At 40.5% G+C, this 16,978-nt stretch overlaps 1 protein-coding gene across 1 annotated transcript in view; it reads right to left on the reverse strand.

The window, feature by feature from the left end:
* Positions 1-6,112: 6,112 nt before the first annotated feature.
* pkd1l1 (polycystin 1 like 1, transient receptor potential channel interacting) overlaps positions 6,113-16,978 on the reverse strand; it is a gene marked incomplete at both ends in the record, with an annotated part of 78,148 nt that continues 67,282 nt past the window's right edge. The window contains 14 exons of the mRNA XM_084048678.1: positions 6,113-6,650; positions 6,795-6,925; positions 7,334-7,510; positions 8,553-8,714; positions 9,906-10,126; positions 10,691-10,781; positions 11,369-11,509; positions 12,585-12,819; positions 13,631-13,749; positions 14,299-14,382; positions 14,586-14,664; positions 14,940-15,056; positions 15,290-15,408; positions 16,139-16,223. Coding sequence (XP_083904804.1) covers positions 6,113-6,650; positions 6,795-6,925; positions 7,334-7,510; positions 8,553-8,714; positions 9,906-10,126; positions 10,691-10,781; positions 11,369-11,509; positions 12,585-12,819; positions 13,631-13,749; positions 14,299-14,382; positions 14,586-14,664; positions 14,940-15,056; positions 15,290-15,408; positions 16,139-16,223 — 2,299 coding nt within the window. The remainder of the gene's footprint in view (positions 6,651-6,794; positions 6,926-7,333; positions 7,511-8,552; positions 8,715-9,905; positions 10,127-10,690; positions 10,782-11,368; positions 11,510-12,584; positions 12,820-13,630; positions 13,750-14,298; positions 14,383-14,585; positions 14,665-14,939; positions 15,057-15,289; positions 15,409-16,138; positions 16,224-16,978) is intronic.

Here is a 16,978-nt window from a genome sequence, read left to right on the forward strand (position 1 = left end):
TATAGGATATTTGTGAGAGATAGAGACACATAGGGGAGTACACCATATACCACACAGGCCCTGCAAGCCAGGCCAAGGGGCCGTGACAACATACATACCTTTACAATGCTTACGACCAAAATTGATCATTTAGCTTCCTTCTTTTTAACTTTAAAAACTTGTTACAGTATAATGTTTATTGTTAATAGTGTTGTATTGTAACATATTGTAGTTGACTTACTATTACAGTAACATTTCCAAATTGTATCACAGCAAAAGATAGGTAATATATTTTACCACCTCATCATCAATAGAGGATATGCGCATGCTTAAAGTGAATGGCACATCGAGTGGCAAATCGAGTGGCAAAGAAACATGCAAAATGAGTTTAACATCGTTTAATGTTGTTTAATGCAATCAGATATAACTTTTCTGTTTGGACGCATGGGCTGTCAAGGCCAGAAAGTATTTTTTTGACACTCAGACACCCTGCATAACTTCCGGGTTTGATGATGATGTCACACGCATATCCTCTATATAGGAACATGTCAATACGTTCAAATTTGAGATACAATTTAGGAAAATAGGTTAAAGAGAAATACCTTCATCCCCCCATGATGTATTGTTTAAATATGAAATGAAGTTTGTTCAAGCAAAATCATTTGAATGTACAGGACATGCTCACATGTTCCTGGGGTTAAACATCCCAAGGTGTTGGTGATTATGCAGTCAGATTCCAGTCAATTAACTAACTACATGCTAAACACTGTCACATGTCAAACCTTAAATCATATACTGGTAACATCTTTATGTAAAGAGTTACAGTATATGCCAGAAATCAAGCCCACCAGAAGCATGACCATAAAACATTTGATTTGGGTCAAAAGATGTGAAGGTACAACACTGTGTACATCTTAGTGTTAAACTAAATGTGTGTCACTAACCATTTAGGACTAATTAACCAAAATAAAGTCATAAGAAATACATATAAACAAAATATTAATGTAATAAATCACTTAAATATAATATATAATTGTTCCTCATACAATATTTAAAATACCTAATAAAAAAAACATTTGAAGAGAAGAAAACAGCAGTACAGAATGAGATATAGACAGAATGTATCTTACAATACATATTTTAGGCCCTATTTGAACTGTGCACAAGTAGGACTGCAACTTTATTTATTGATATGATGCCATATGGCGTTAAACCGTGGTTAACCCCCCACATTCCAAAGGTTACACATTTACAAAAAAGGTAAATGCCCATCCCTTGTACATTTATAAAGAACTACTGTACTCATCCCATAAACCATTGCACATACTGTACATACCTTTACAATGCTTCTGACCAAAATTGATCATTTAGCTTCCTTCTTTTTAACTTTAACAGTTGTTACAGTATAATGTTTATTGTTAATAGTGTTGTATTGTAACATATTGTAGTTGACTTACTATTACAGTAACATTTCCAAATTGTATCACAGCAAAAAATAGGTAATATATTTTACCACCTCATCATCCATAGGAACATGTCAATACTTTCAAATTTGAGATACAATTTAGGAAAATAGGTTAAAGAGAAATACCTTCATCCCCCCATGATGTATTGTTTAAATATGAAATGAAGTTTGTTCAAGCAACATCATTTCAATGTACAGGACATGCTCACATGTTCCTGGGGTTAAACATCCCAAGGTGTCGGTGATTATACAGTCAGAGATTCCTGCCACTGTCAACACTGTCACATGTCAAACCTTAAATCATATACCGGTAACATATTTATATAAAAAAAATTATGTTAGAAATCAAGCCTACCAGGTATTGCGATGAAGCATTTGGGTCAAAAAAAAGGTGACGGTACAATACTGTGACTAAGATGTACACACATGTGTGTGTACATCTCAGTGTTAAACAAAATGTGTGTCACTAACCATTTAGGACTAATTAACCAAAAAAAATACACACACACACACACACACACACACACACACACACACACACACCCACACCCACACCCACACCCACACCCACACACACACACACACACACACACACACACACACGGTTGTGGTCAAAAGTTTACAAATTGTACACTTTACCTTCCAAGTAACAGAGTAACAATGTTTCTGAATATTGCAGTAATATTATTGTGTATATTTTACTCAGGTACGTTGTGGGCAGATCCTGGGCCAGTGGTCAATTGTTAAAACAATGGTATCAAATACTTTTAATTATGTTTCATGAGAGACACTTTTATCTTCATGCCGCAATACAGAGGATTAATGTGCCTACACAGTGAAATTGAGTGTTTCACAGAGTATGTTGATATTGGCCTTAAAGAAAATAGGCACACCAGATTTAAACTAGACGCGTCGCAATTCCGGGGAAATTGCAGAGTGTGGTTGCGCCGACGCCGGTCGCGGGTCGCGGCCGCCGGGACTCGAGGAATAGGCCGGGAGGAATAACGTCGGAGGCTGCGCCAATTACATTGTCACGTCTCTCATGAGATCGCTTGCGTTTCATTTTGAAAGGATCGATCCACCCCGAAATAATGTTTTTGCATCGAACGGTTACATTTTGCGCATTTGTGGCGCCCCCTATGGGTCAAAGTGGAAATGTTTTTGGGGATTTGTTGAGTAAACCACCCTCGACATGTGATTTGAATTTGGGATTGACCGGACGTTTCGTTCGTGATTTCTGGCATTTTTGGTAAAACGGGCCCCTCCCGCTAACTTTGGAAGCCATTTACGGACGAACGGTAAGGTCTATGAAAATGCCGTTTGGATATGTTTACCGCATGGGCTCAGAGATCATGTGTACCGATTTGTGTGAGATTTGGAAAAACATTGTAGGAAAAGGAGCAAAAAGTGTGTTTTGAAGAAAATTCAAAATGGCGGAAAATCTATCCTGACGCAAATGGGCGTGGCCTATATGGGGAGATGCGTAATGACCCAAGGAATCCAGGGAAAAAGAAATTTTGATTTTACGACCTACGGTTCAAGAGTTATAGGCCAAAAGGTAAAGTGGGCTGTTATAGCGCCACCATGTGGCCGACTGGTGTGATTATTTTCATAATAATTTCGCAAAAAACTATTAACCTCCCCTCCAAGTCTTGTAACTGTAGCCCTTACGGTTTCCGAGAAAAAAATACTTGAATGGGAGTTTTTGCAATTCCCATTAAAGTGGATGGGGAAATTTAATGCACAAATAAATCAATATCAAAAAATCTATCCTGACGCAAATGGGCGTGGCCTATATGGGGAGATGCGTAGTGACCCAAGGAATCCAGGTGAAAAGAAATTTTGATTTTCGGACCTACGGTTCAAGAGTTACAGGCCAAAACGTAAAGGGGGCTGTTATAGCGCCACCATGAGGCCGAATGGTGTGATATTTTTTTCATTAATTTCGGACAATATTATGAATTTTCCCTCCAAATCTGGTAACTCTAGCTCTTACGGTTTCTGAGAAAAAAATACTTGAATTTGAGTTTTTTCACTTTTCCATTAAAGTGGATGGGTGAATTTAATGCACTAATAAATCAATATCAATTAAACTATTTAACCAATCTCTTAGCAAAATACAAGCGCACGATTCCCGATTTAGATGGTCATTTTGATATATGGCACAACATTAGGGGATAAAAACTGTGGGAGGAGATGCGGTTCGAAATATTGTTTATCTTGAAGTGGAAGAAAGTGTATAGAGTACTATAGTCTGGTTGCCCTGTTAGGGCAACCACACTAATTAACGTTTTTTTTGTGAAAATAAAAATTACTGGGTGCATGTAAATGAAAAAGTAGCTTTATTAGTTTATTTCAATTTCGCAATTTGTAGTTTGCAGTAGTTTGAAAATTATAACGCAAGCGCAGAGAGTGAGTGAGTTTCTTTACTCCTGTGTGGTTAATGTCTAGATAAATTCCAGGTTACACTGCATATGTGAATGAGGCTTGTCCCTGAGCAAAGACACGCATAGCTCACCTGGGCCATCTGAGCAGCCATCAGCTGGGTGAAGCTATAAAAGCTATATTTCCCCTGGTTGTGACCAGAAAATAATTCCCTTAAATCTTCTCCATCCATGTGAGTGAAATTCAAGTTGTGTGAACAATAAAGTAGGGTGGTTTTGTATGGTATCATTTTACTGTTCGAAAACTCACGTGTACTCCTTGGCTTTCGATGATTCAGACTGAGAGTTGCTGTTTCCTTTAAGCAATGTGTCTATGTGTTGCACCCTCTATGTGTTTCTTTCTCCTATCTATTATTTTACTTTTAGTATATTATATTTGTTTACTGAGTGTACAGCACTTTGGTTCAACACTGTTGTTTTAAATGTGCTTTATAAATAAAGTGGATTGCATTGCGAGGCTAAAGAGAGTCTGGGCACATTATGAACATATTATGTTCCTGTGGGAAAATAAGTAGAGTCAATGAATCATTCAGTCGTGTTTGAGAGGTTCAACATAGTCAATAGCACAGAGTACAACCCCCTGGCATAAACACACAGAGGCGATTGACCCTACAGTGTGTATTCAAGTCACGGTTATGAAGGTTATGAAGTCTGTAGCGATACTGTAAAATAGTGAAAATGAGTGCCTCTTAGTAATGAAACATAACTAATTAAGTATTCGATACCATAGTTTTAACAATGATGTAATCTGCCATGTATGTAGCTTGTGTTTTAGTTGGTTATTCGTTTGACCATTGTTTGTGAATTGTCATTTGCTCATTTCGGTCATTGTCTGTGTCAAATGAAATGTGAAAGTGTCCTGTAAGTCCATGTGGGCTGGGCTTCCTTGGAACCATGACACTTAAAAATAAAAAAATCAATCATTCATACACAATAATATTTTTTCGCTGGGCTTTGACTACACACCGCTTTTTGTACAGTTCCTGGAGTGCGGGGAGCTCGCCTCCTATTATGCACTCTGCCGATGGCTCTACTCTCTGTAGGCTTATCTTTTCTCAGGCAGTACAGTTTCCATACCAGGCCGTAACACAGCGTGATAGAATGCCTTCAACTGAGCAGTTTTGGCTCTGATCTGGTTCCCCAGTGTGCTTGTAGATGTAGCAGACATACAACCATTTTACTCAATGTTGCTGCATGTGTCCACCAGCCACCAGGGCTGGATCCATGTCAACATTTCCTTCGACACCGTCGTACCAGAAAATATAATATACTGTAGGGCTTAAGTGATGAATTGATTCAAGATCTTTATTGTTAGATCTTGTGTATGAGCACATTCGTCAGTCAATGTAGCAACAATACTAATAAAGAAACAATAACAAAGAAATAAAAAATAGAATCATCAAAGAATAGCAGCAACATTAAAGGTTGTTAAAGTGTGTATGTTGATCCTAGTGCACCTGAGGCACAGTTGCTCTGATCCGCATCAAACTCGGCACAAACACTGTTCAGGGGTCTGGCATGAATAGCCACACAAAACAAAAACAATTGCACATATGGGGCGCTACAGGAGTGTTACAGCAGCGTTTAACACTTCAAATGGCCATAACTCAGTGACTATTGCTCCGCTCAGCGCAATATAGCAGTGGGTCTCAACCTTTTCAGACTGCGACTCCCCAAAATAATCACATTTGGACTGGGGACTCCCCAAAATAAATCACAATTGAAATGGGGAACCCCCCCAAAATAATCATATTTGAACTGGGGACCCCCCACCCTGATAAGCACTTGGAATTGTAGGAGTTGAGGCATTACTTTTAGTTTGACTCGGTTCCACAGATAAATATTGTGAAGGCGAGGCGATCAGCTATTTTCAAAATGTTTGCCTCTTTCTTATATTATTTGACAATTTGGCCAATGTTTGACGAGTTTTTATAGTATAGTTTGTTGATTACCTTTGATGCAGTAATGGTCTTTTGTCATTTATTTTAGGTATTAAAAAGGTCCTGACCCACAGGTTGAGAACCACTGCAATGACTAGATTTGAAGAGAATGAAAATGAACATTTTGTGTATGTACAGTAAAGTGACATGACAGATGACACATGTGACTAAACACCCCCCCCCCCCCTCCCCCGGCACGATGTGACATCATCAATACAATATTTCATCATAACAAAGACTCTAGACTTATTTTCTTCCTTATACCTGTATCTTCTATCATTCAATTAGTTTGACCCATTGACTGTTGACTTGCCCTGTCTCAACACTGTCGGACCCGTCCTGGCTCGGCGGTCCTTCTGGTTCTCCATCTCTCTGCTGCTCTGTCTGGGTCTTTCATGAATCAGAACTTCCACCACCATCGTTGTATAGGAACCCCTGGTGGTTTGAACATCAGACAAAACCTCTGTCCCACTGCAGAAGCTGTTCCTGGTCCCTTCACATGACAAACCACTGTCGGTAAGTTTGTTCCAGTGGCCTGTTGGATTCTCCACTGGGGGTTCCACTGGCCACCTACCAGCTAGGTGGTCTTCTGTGCAAGCCCCAGGGAGGAGCTCTGTCTCTGGGAGGGACCGGCAGTTTCGTCCCCCTAAGGATGACAGGAGGTATCTGTCTGTTGTGGGAGAAGTGGATTTCGCTGGAGCACTTTCAGACGGTATTTGTGCTTGCCAAGTAGAATCGCATAAAGTCCTGTCAGAGGAGGATCTCTGTATCGTGTGATCTCTTCTCTGCAGGGAGTAGAAGGTCTCCGATCCAAGTTGGGACCTGGTGGTTTGGTTAAATAAAGTCATATGAGACAAGTTGACACTTGAAAAGTACAGAAGCATAAACGTTTGCATGCATGTTTTTTTTTTTTTTAGAACAGTGATAACTATATTCTCAACAGTCCACAGTGTTAGGTTAGGTTACCTGAGCAGGTGTGATCTAGGCGAGTCCTCTCCAGAGTCTGACGGGGTCAAAGTATTTTCACTGACATCTGTGAGGTAATTTAGTATCGTTTCGTCTGACTGTTGCTCTGATCTTGGGCTCACACCAGAGCACTGCAACATGTGCATATTAATATGTTAAAACAGTACAGGTATACCAACAATACAACTTGCTTGTCCATTTGTGTTTGTGTGGTTTACTGTTGGTTTATTACAGAAGGTTATCATATTGCGTATGGATGTGTTTGTGTGTAAACTTGTGCCTGAATGCATGTGCATTTATTATACAGTATACTGTATATGTATAGATACACGTGTATAATGTTTACGTGTGTAGGCATACATTTGGGAACAGTCACTCACATGAGACAACCCCCAAACCATATTAATGCACATAATATTAAATATGAATATACAGTATTGAATTCAATCAAATTCCATTATTTGTCATTATTCGTCATTCAAACTGCAATATGCAGGTATACTGTGTATGCACATGCATGTAAATGTGTGTCAGCCCACAGGCTTGCCCACCTGTGTGTCCAGGCTGGAAGGGCTGTGTATGCGGGAGGTGGGAGGGCTGTCGTCCATATATTGATGGGTCTTGGGAGGCAGGGTGTGATGCAGACTGTTGGAGAAAGCATTCAGTCTGAACAGCAACTCATCCACCAAGCTCTCAAACTCCTCCAGGTAATAGTTCTAAGGAAACGAACGGAGAAGAAGAAAAAGTGAGAGGACGAAAAGGTATGCAATTCAAAGGAAATGAAATTATACTCTCCGTTTCTGAGTTATAGCCTTGCATATCGTCATAGATCTCTGCCCCACTGATATGTCTGGTGACATCTAAATTCAATGTAGGGGCTAAAACTTTGTGGAAACAATTTGGACATTTAAAAAAGAACTGCACTGAAGAACCAATGCAAAGACTTTAGGGTGGTCCTTCGTAATTTGGGACGGAGATACCGCTAATTATTATTCTGCCTGTAAATGGTCTCTTTCATAGCCTTTTCCTCAGTAGAAAACCATTCGTTCCCCTCTTTTTTTTATTTCAAAGGATTAAGCTACAGCCGTCTACCAGCTTGCAGATGCATGGATGCTATATTGATAATTCTCATCACCAAATGCCTAGTCTCGTGTGCTTACTGTCATATCTCGCACGGGAGTAGCAAGTACTGTACTATACTGCAGTGGTTCTCAACCTGTGGGTTGCACATGATTTTGGGGGGGTCCCCAGATGACAGTGAAGTGACAATTTAAGCACTTTTAAGACCTTTTTAATATCTAAAAAAAAAGACCATTACTGCATCAAAAGTAATCAACTATGCTATAAAAACTGGTCAAACATTGGCAAAATTGTCATTAATATAAGAAAGAGGCAACATTTTTGAAAATAGCCGATCTACAAGCTCACAACGCCTCGCAAGGCGAGGCGTTGTGAGCTTGTAGATCGGCTATTTTCACAATATTTATCTGTGGAACCGAGTCAAACAAAATGTAATGCCTCAACTCTTACAATTCAAATATGATTATTTTGTGGGGGGAGGCAGCCTGAAAAGGTTGAGAACCACTGCTATACTGAACGGATCATCCCGCAAACTGTACCGGTAAAAAGGGCATGTGAGAACCCCTCTCCCACTGCTTATGCCTGCAACTTATGTTAATTTGTTTCCCGACAATGTAATGTTATTCATATCTGAACATGACTCAACACAGTCAACTGGATACCATGCTGTTTGCTCACCTTGCTTGTAGAGAGGTTATCAGTGCGTCTGGCTCTACGTTGGCCAATGAGCACAGAGAGCCTCTCTCTGATGTAGATCCCGATCTCTGATAGGCTGTAAACATCTCTCCTACGACTAGCTCGTTTAGCAGCTCTGACCAACGGAGAGAGCACGCCAATCACCTACAGCCCACAACAGACACAGAGGAAGGTTTTTTACTTTATTTAACTAGGACAGCAGATGGAATAAGCACACCATTTCTTTGCTTAGGTAGAAGTATAAATACTGCAATGTAGAAATACTCTGTTACAAGTAAAAGTACAGTAATCAAACTTTACTTGAGTAAAAGTACAAAAGTATTGGCATCAAAAGTACCAAAAGTCAAAGTACTCATTATGCAGAATGTCCCGTTTCACAAGGTACAGTATCATGTATACAACTTATTAAAATCTTTTGAAAATAGCAGATCTACAAGAGCTTGTAGATCAGCTATTTTCAAATAGCCAAAGTTTAATACTCAAGTAAAGTAAAAGTACCTCAAAATTGTACTTAAGTGCAGTACTTGAGTGAATGTAATTAGTTACTTTCCACCACTGGATGCAACACACAAGCTTTCTGATGATTTATTGCATCTAATTATAGAGAAGGCTCTTATAACTACTCTGTTACCTTTCAAATGTCTATTATTTAACATTTGTACTTCTATCTCAAATTCTCAAAAGAAAATTGCAAATGCAATGACTCCAAATTCCACCTCATTCAAGCTTTATAATGCACTGGGTCAATGTAAGTGGAATAGAGTGAGAATAGTTTACACTTCTATGTATTACAATGTGCTTAACAATATTACTGTTTTCCTATACACTTGTTCCTCTTTTCATCTTATGTTGTAATAGGCTCTATGCACAGCAGCCATATTATCACTTCCTTCACAGGTGTTACCAATGCTACTAATGAAGGCTCCGTTCCATTTAGTGTATAGTGGTTCTCAGATTTTTCAATTTCCACAACCCCCATAACTCTGAGAGTGTACAAATGGAACCAAATGGACCCTTACGGGTACATTTGGTTCCATTTGTACACTCTCAGAGTTACACATCCGTAAGGGGCCATTTGGAAACCCCTTAAGGAACCATGAGGGTCCCTGGACCCACATTTTAGACCCACTGGTGTAGCAGTGTCTCCAGTGAGCCAACATGCACAATATCAACACCCTGACTCTGTTTGACCAGAATGGAACAGAGCCTTCATTAGTATCATTGGTAACACCTGTGAATGTCTTCACAATATGGCTGCTGTGAATAGAGCTTATCAGAGCACACATAAACATACCAAATAAAGGCAATTAAAAGAAATTACAGTTCAGTACATACCAATGCTGTCCACACTACAGTGATCGTGAGCCACAGGGCTGCATGGTAGAAGGTTTCAGACCGGCTGGTAGAAGGACGCCCACTAGACGAGGACATGCCCCTGAGGCCCCTGTAGTGAGACAGCAGGGTCCCGAGGGACAGGGGGAGGGTGCTGAAGGCCCAGGACATCTGTACGAACAACAGGTTTCCCAGGCAGGAGAACGCCAACACCAGGATCAAACCTGAAACCTGGAGGACCATAAACAGATCATCATGGCCTGCTTCAATCTATCAATTGTCTGTCTGTCTGTTTTTCTAACATGTTACAATCAGTGCTGGAAAGTAACTAAGTACATGCATTTTTACTTTAATGGAGTATTTCCAATTTTCAATACTTTTACTTCTACTCCACTACATCCCAGAGGCAAATATTGTACTTTTGCTCCATTACAATTATTGGACAATTTTAGTTACTAGTTACTTTGTAGTTTTAGATTATTGTTACAAATCATACATTAACCATTTCAGCCCTATTTCAACCTAGGCTATTTTCAAAAGATTTTTATAAATTTGAAAACTTGTGAAATGGGACATTCTGCATAACGAGTGCTTTTACTTTTGGCACTTTAAGTACATTTTGATGCCAATACCTTTGTACTTTTACTCGAGTAAATTGCGAATACCAAACTTTTACTTGTAACAGAGTATTTCTACATTGCTGTATTGATACTTTTACTTAAGTCAAAAATATGAGTACTTCTTCCACCACTGGTTACAAATAGGACATGTACTGTAATCAGTGTTACTCATGATGAGGCTGTGTTTACCGTGGGCCAGAAGAGTGTTTGGAGTGACAGGGTGAGCACCTTGGCAGCCATCGCTACGGTCCTGTTCAACCTGAACACACCCACACACTTTACACACACCAGGAAGAACACTCCGCCATGCAGAGTACGGATGTACTGGAGACATAAAGAAACATGGTGGTATCATCATCAGCATCATTTTCATCATCATCCATTTGATTGTCTTCTATACAGTAATAATCATCTCTTACATTATAATAAGCTCAAATAATACTGAAATTGACTCAAGAGAAGGAGAGACTGTAGCAAACACTCTATATCAATGAGTACGATCAGAATATAGAGCTATTTAACACTAAATAACACTTACCGTACCTTTAATGTATCTTTGCCTTGAGGTTTGGATGAATTAATAAAACAAACTCTGTAGCAAACAAAGGCTTATTTCTGAACACATTTTGTTCAACAAGATAATCACAAATCAACACATCAATCAATTTTTTGATGCACACATGCAATTATTATGTTTGTTAACGTGAACGTGAAACTGTACTAAGCTTATGTCAACTACAGAACATATCTCAGCATTAATTTGAAATTCTGTGGTAAGAAAAAATAATCATAGAATATCTTAACCCACTGATAATCCATTCAAGTAGTGAATTGTTTAATTCTCACCTGTTCCCACACGGCCAGGTTGCTGACATCAGCTTGTTCTCTGTAGTCATGTCTCTGCAGGAGGTCCATAAAGTTCAGTTTGACAATGAAGTGATTGATGTAATAAACATAGTAAACCATGGTTACTATGAACAGACACACCTGCAGAGAGACAGAGAGAGAGAGAGATTAATTCAATATTCATATCTGCGTGTGTGTGTGTGTGTGTGTGTGTGTGTGTGTGTGTGTGTGTGTGTGTGTGTGTGTGTGTGTGTGTGTGTGTGTGTGTGTGTGTGTGTGTGTGTGTGTGTGTGTGTGTGTGTGTGTGTTTGTGTGTGTGTGTGTGCGTGCGTGTATGCGTGCGTGAGAGTTTGTATGTGTATTTCTACATGTATACTGTATAAGATTGCATGAGTATGTGCATGTGTGTGCATGTTTGATACATATTTTGTAAGAAGTGCTAGCCACTTCTACATCTGACTTTGACAAACTTTGTGTGTTTGTATCTTGTCTGAATGTCTGTATGTACTGCTTTAGCAGCTGCCACTTCTTGCAATACAAATTACACTAATTTAAGAGAGAGGGAGAGAGACATCAGCATTCTGCCTGATCTTTAATTTGCAGTATTTGCAATGGCTGGGTGTGATGCACCGCTTACTTCACACTGGGTGTGACATTTTTATTATCATTTTCACCTCCAGCCAGGTCCAGGGGGTCAGCAGGTATTCCATCAGCCCTTGCTGCCCAGCAGAGCGGACATGAAGCCGGAGTTGCAGCAGAGAGAGGAGGAGGAAGAGGAGCTAATAGGAGGAAGAGGAAAGGGAGTTCTTATTATTCATTTCTTCTCTTTTTTTAATGTAAAAATTGTTCAGCATCTGCATTCTCCCATTAAATCCTGATGGACCTGCATTGTTTTCTATTTGTTCAGTCATTGATTGGTACTAGTGTTCTTGATGTAGGCTGATGACTGCTATTACTGTAGGTCATGGTTCCTGAGCTGGTGGTGCTTCAAGCTAAGAATGCAGGAGTTTGAGGCCACGCAATCTCATTTTGGCTAACATCTAAACACAACCATTTTTAACCTAAACTTGATCATATCTAACATAATGTTTAAAGTCCGGCCCTGGCTTTTTGTGCAATGTGGCTATTCAGGAGCTGCTACCGTGTCATTATTTCTGAATGGGTCCATGGAAGCACACCGTCTTTCCAAAGCTTAAGGAAGGTAGTAACATTGTACCTGGCAGACCATAATGATATAGTCCCATACAGAGGGAGTGTGGTGGACCCTGGCAGACTGGATGTTGGCAGAGGGCAGCAGTGAACCGCTGGGACTCAGCTCTGCAAGCAGGCTCACACTGGTGAACAGGTTGACAGCGGGGCTATACAGGGTGATGTGGACCTTCAGGGCCACCGTACGCCTGCCCAGCCAGCCACCTGAGTGAAGGGAGCGCAGCGTAGACAGAGCCTCAGACCTGGAGGGAAACCAAGGAGTTTATGGTTAATGAAATGTCAGGTTAGGATTTAGTTAGGATACTTACTGCTTGACAATGTTAACTTGATAAAGACATCCATAGACTACGATGCAAATTGTATGCCCAGGCAAACATATTAATGAGAAAATTTCACAAATGTTCTGTACATGTCAAGGTCTCACTGTTTAAAGCCTTTTGTACACCTTTGTATACGGCTCACCTATGGAATAACTACAAGGCTAGCAGCATGCAAAAACTCAAAGTAGCATACAATGATGCTCTACGGTTGCTGGTGAGGGTACCAAGGGCACTTAGATGTGCTGCCATCTTTATTGGAGTTGGGACATTGTTGCAATAGGCTCTATGCACAGCAGCCATATTATCACTTCCTTCACAGGTGTTACCAATGATACTAATGAAAGCTCTGTTCCATTTAGTGTAGCACAGTGGTTTCCACGACCCCCATAACTCTGAGAGTGTACAAATGGAACCAATGGAACATTTACGGGTCCATTTGTACACTCTCAGAGTTACACACCTGTAAGGGGCCATGAGGGGCCCATGAGGGTCCCTGGACCCCAACTGTAGACCCACTGGTGTAACAGAGTGTTTCCAGTGAGCCAACATGCACAATATCAGCACCCTGACTCTGTTTGACCAGAATGGAACAGAGCCATTAGTATCATTGGTAACACCTGTGAATGTCTTCGCAATATGGCTGGTAATAGAGACAATTACCTCTCTCGGTCAGAAGAGGGAGACAACCTCCATAAAGATGTACATGAATGAATGTCTCTTTAGTCATTCTAACCTGGTAAGGCCCAGGCCAGCTGTGGCCCTCGGTCCTGAGTAGCAGCCCACAGGGTCATACAGCTGCTGGACTGTCTTTCTAGGAAGGTCTGGAATGAGGCCTGCCATTACACCAGACACCTGAAGAGAAATAACCTCTATGAGAATACAGCAGAATCAACTTAACGCTTTCAACAATGAACAGGGACCATACAGTACACAGTATGAATATACATGCAGGGTTACAGTCAAGACTTGTAGCAATTAATTAAAAATAAACGTGAGATGTTCCAAAGGTCTCCCTGAAGAGCCACCTGCAGCTATTCTTCAGTTTGAACCAACACAATTCATTGGCTAATACAGTGGGAGGGTTTTCTATAGGTTAGATACGACAAAGTTATCATGACAAAATATTTTCATTGAATTATATTGATCCAGTTGAAAGCAGGCTGCACTAGCTACTGTCACCTTGGTTGGTGAACGGCACCCTCTACTGGTGGTGAGTGTGTGCAAACATCTGTTTGAGGGTATCTGACCAGAAATTGCTGAGTTAACATTCAACATGTAAAGATGTGTGTGTGCGTGCATGTGTGTGCGTGCGTGCATGTGTGTGTATGTGTATATATTTCATGTAAGTGTGAATATGCAGTACTGTATATGCATATGTATGTACTGTAAATGGTGGTGTACCTGGCAGCGAGTAGAGTTATCAAACTCTGTCTTCCATAACACTGGCTGTCCAATTAGGATGTGTGCTCCTCCAATGACACAGGCCTGAAGCATAGTACAAATAAACATTAATTATGAATTAATCATTTTAACACTGCAAACTGACATGTTACAGTGTCCTGTCATTTTTATGTGCATTTCGTATTTTGTAACTCCTCAAGGACCCCTGGAGGTCCCCCAGACCCCAGATTGAGAACCAATGATCTAGAAGATGACTGTTGAGTCAGGTCCATGTGGGTCAGGTTTACCTTGGAGGTTGTGGATGAGGCGTCCTTGTAGAGAACATCTAACAGTCTACTGTGAACGTACCGCCACCAGTCATCATGACTTTGGATGGATACAAATGAATTATGTTGATCCCTGTGTAAAGACAACATGATATACAGTATGGTAGTATGGTCATTAAGGTAAGAAGAGGCACTGGAGCAACTTGGGAGATATTAACTGCCTTATATTAAGGTGCAGAGTACAGCGGAGGGACAATGTTTCCATGTGACTCACATCTTCATCAGGTCCATATGTTCATTCTTTGTGTGTTTGTCTGTGCAATCATGTGCGTGTGTGCGTGCGTGAGTGCGTGTGTGTGTGTGTGTGTGTGTTACCTCGTGAGCAGTGACCTGACAGCTGTGTTGAGATGGTAATGGTCACTGAGGGGGTTGTTGTAATTTAAACACAGCAACAGAACCAGAACCAACATGGAGACACACACAGATGACTCCCTGCAAGAGCACACAAGTCAATTCAATGAGATTGTTCTGATACTGCCATGAATACTTTTTATTGCCAAACCAACAAGGAATGAGATGACAGATACTATTACAAGAAATAAAAGTACAATACATGCATGCATGTACACACACACACACACACACACACACACACACACACACACACACACACACACACACACACACACACACACACACACACACACACACACACACACACACACCTGAGTGTGTCAGAAATGGACGTTTCCCTTCTTCTCTTCCCATCAGATATCCGTAGCTCCGCTGCAGACGGGGGGCGAACAAAACGCAGGTAGCGAGCTCTCTGACGGGCTAAAAGCACCTGTCAATCAAAACACGAGTTGATTGGGTAATTTACACTTCTTGTCCCATCCCTCAACCCCTATACAAGCATAGGTGTCGGCTGAGAGCATCAAATAAGTTAGATCAGAATAGAATAGAATAGAATGGTCATTACTTCATCAAAATTGAAGAATGTGTCTTGAGCGTACGGGGATGGTCTGAAGTGAAGCGTTTCGGTTGAAACTTCACGATCGCTCCGCCTTTTCAAGTCCTCCTTCTCAAACGTTGGCACGATGTCAGAGAAACTATTGAATTCTGGGTTGTTCCTGCGCCAAATAGACACAACTACTGCCGCCATACATATCTATAAAAGAAAGAGTTTCATCAAATGAAATAAAAGCGTCTGAGTAAAATGGTCAATTAACAATAAGACAACAACAGTATGATGGGTGACTGAAATATCTCTATCTAATATGTCTGTCGGGGGGAAACCTCATATGTTCAAAACAGTTTCTTTTCAGGATTCAAATTCAAAAACAGTAAAAGTAGAAGATCGACAAGCTCAAAACGCGTGACTTCGCACCGCGTTCTTGCAGATCTTGCAGATCTGCTACTTTTGATACTTTTGTGTGACACCGTAGTATGATGAAGTAGAGCTTTAATTTACAAAAAGACACAACAAAGTTAAAATATGGAGATAAGAGGTTTCTGCCCAACAGCAACGATATACATGTTTGGTTTGAGGAAGGTTAACATTTGAAGGTGTTTACCAAGACCGGCTGGATGACGAACATACAGAACAACAGAGAGAAGAAGAGCGAGTGCATCCACAGGAGAACTTTACTGCTGCTGAACCTGACGCACACACACACACGCGCACGCGCACACACACACACACACACACACACACACACACACACACACACACACACACACACACACACACACACACACACACACACACACACACACACACACACACACACACACACACACACACACACACTAATGTTATGATAAACAATACAAATGACAGACACATCATTATCTGTGATACAGTATTTTTTAAATCCATTCAGGACCAGTTTTGCTGTAAACTCTCCCCCTTAATACAAAGTTACTACAAACTGACAAAATCAATAATTTGACCCAAAATGCTTAATTTAAATCCGATTTGAAGTGTCTGGAAAAGAAAGCCCTCTATATTCCAAGATTAAATCTGTATCCATTGCAACATAAACAGAGGTGAGAACAATGGTCTGTTGGGAAATAACAGACAGCAGAATGCCTTAATTGGCCAATCAGAATGGTGTGGGTCCCCAAACAATTGGCAAAACACTAAAGATTATATGAATAATATAACATTAATATTTAAGAAATGAATGTAGATAGAAATAGATAGGAACTTAAAATATACTACGCTAGTTCCGTTGATTCATGCAGGAAAACAATCGATCGATTGACCATGAAAATAAACATGCTTTGAAAGCGCCCGCGGCCCACCCATCTGACCTCTTAACACATTCACTGCTAGGGGTTTTATACGTAAAAATGTTCCATTTGTACACTCTCAGAGTTATGGGGGTCGTGGAAACCACTGTGCTACACTA

This window comes from Gymnoscopelus microlampas (genome assembly GCF_963454915.1).
Source record: "Gymnoscopelus microlampas genome assembly, chromosome: 22".
In the NCBI taxonomy this organism is placed as follows: domain Eukaryota; kingdom Metazoa; phylum Chordata; class Actinopteri; order Myctophiformes; family Myctophidae; genus Gymnoscopelus; species Gymnoscopelus microlampas.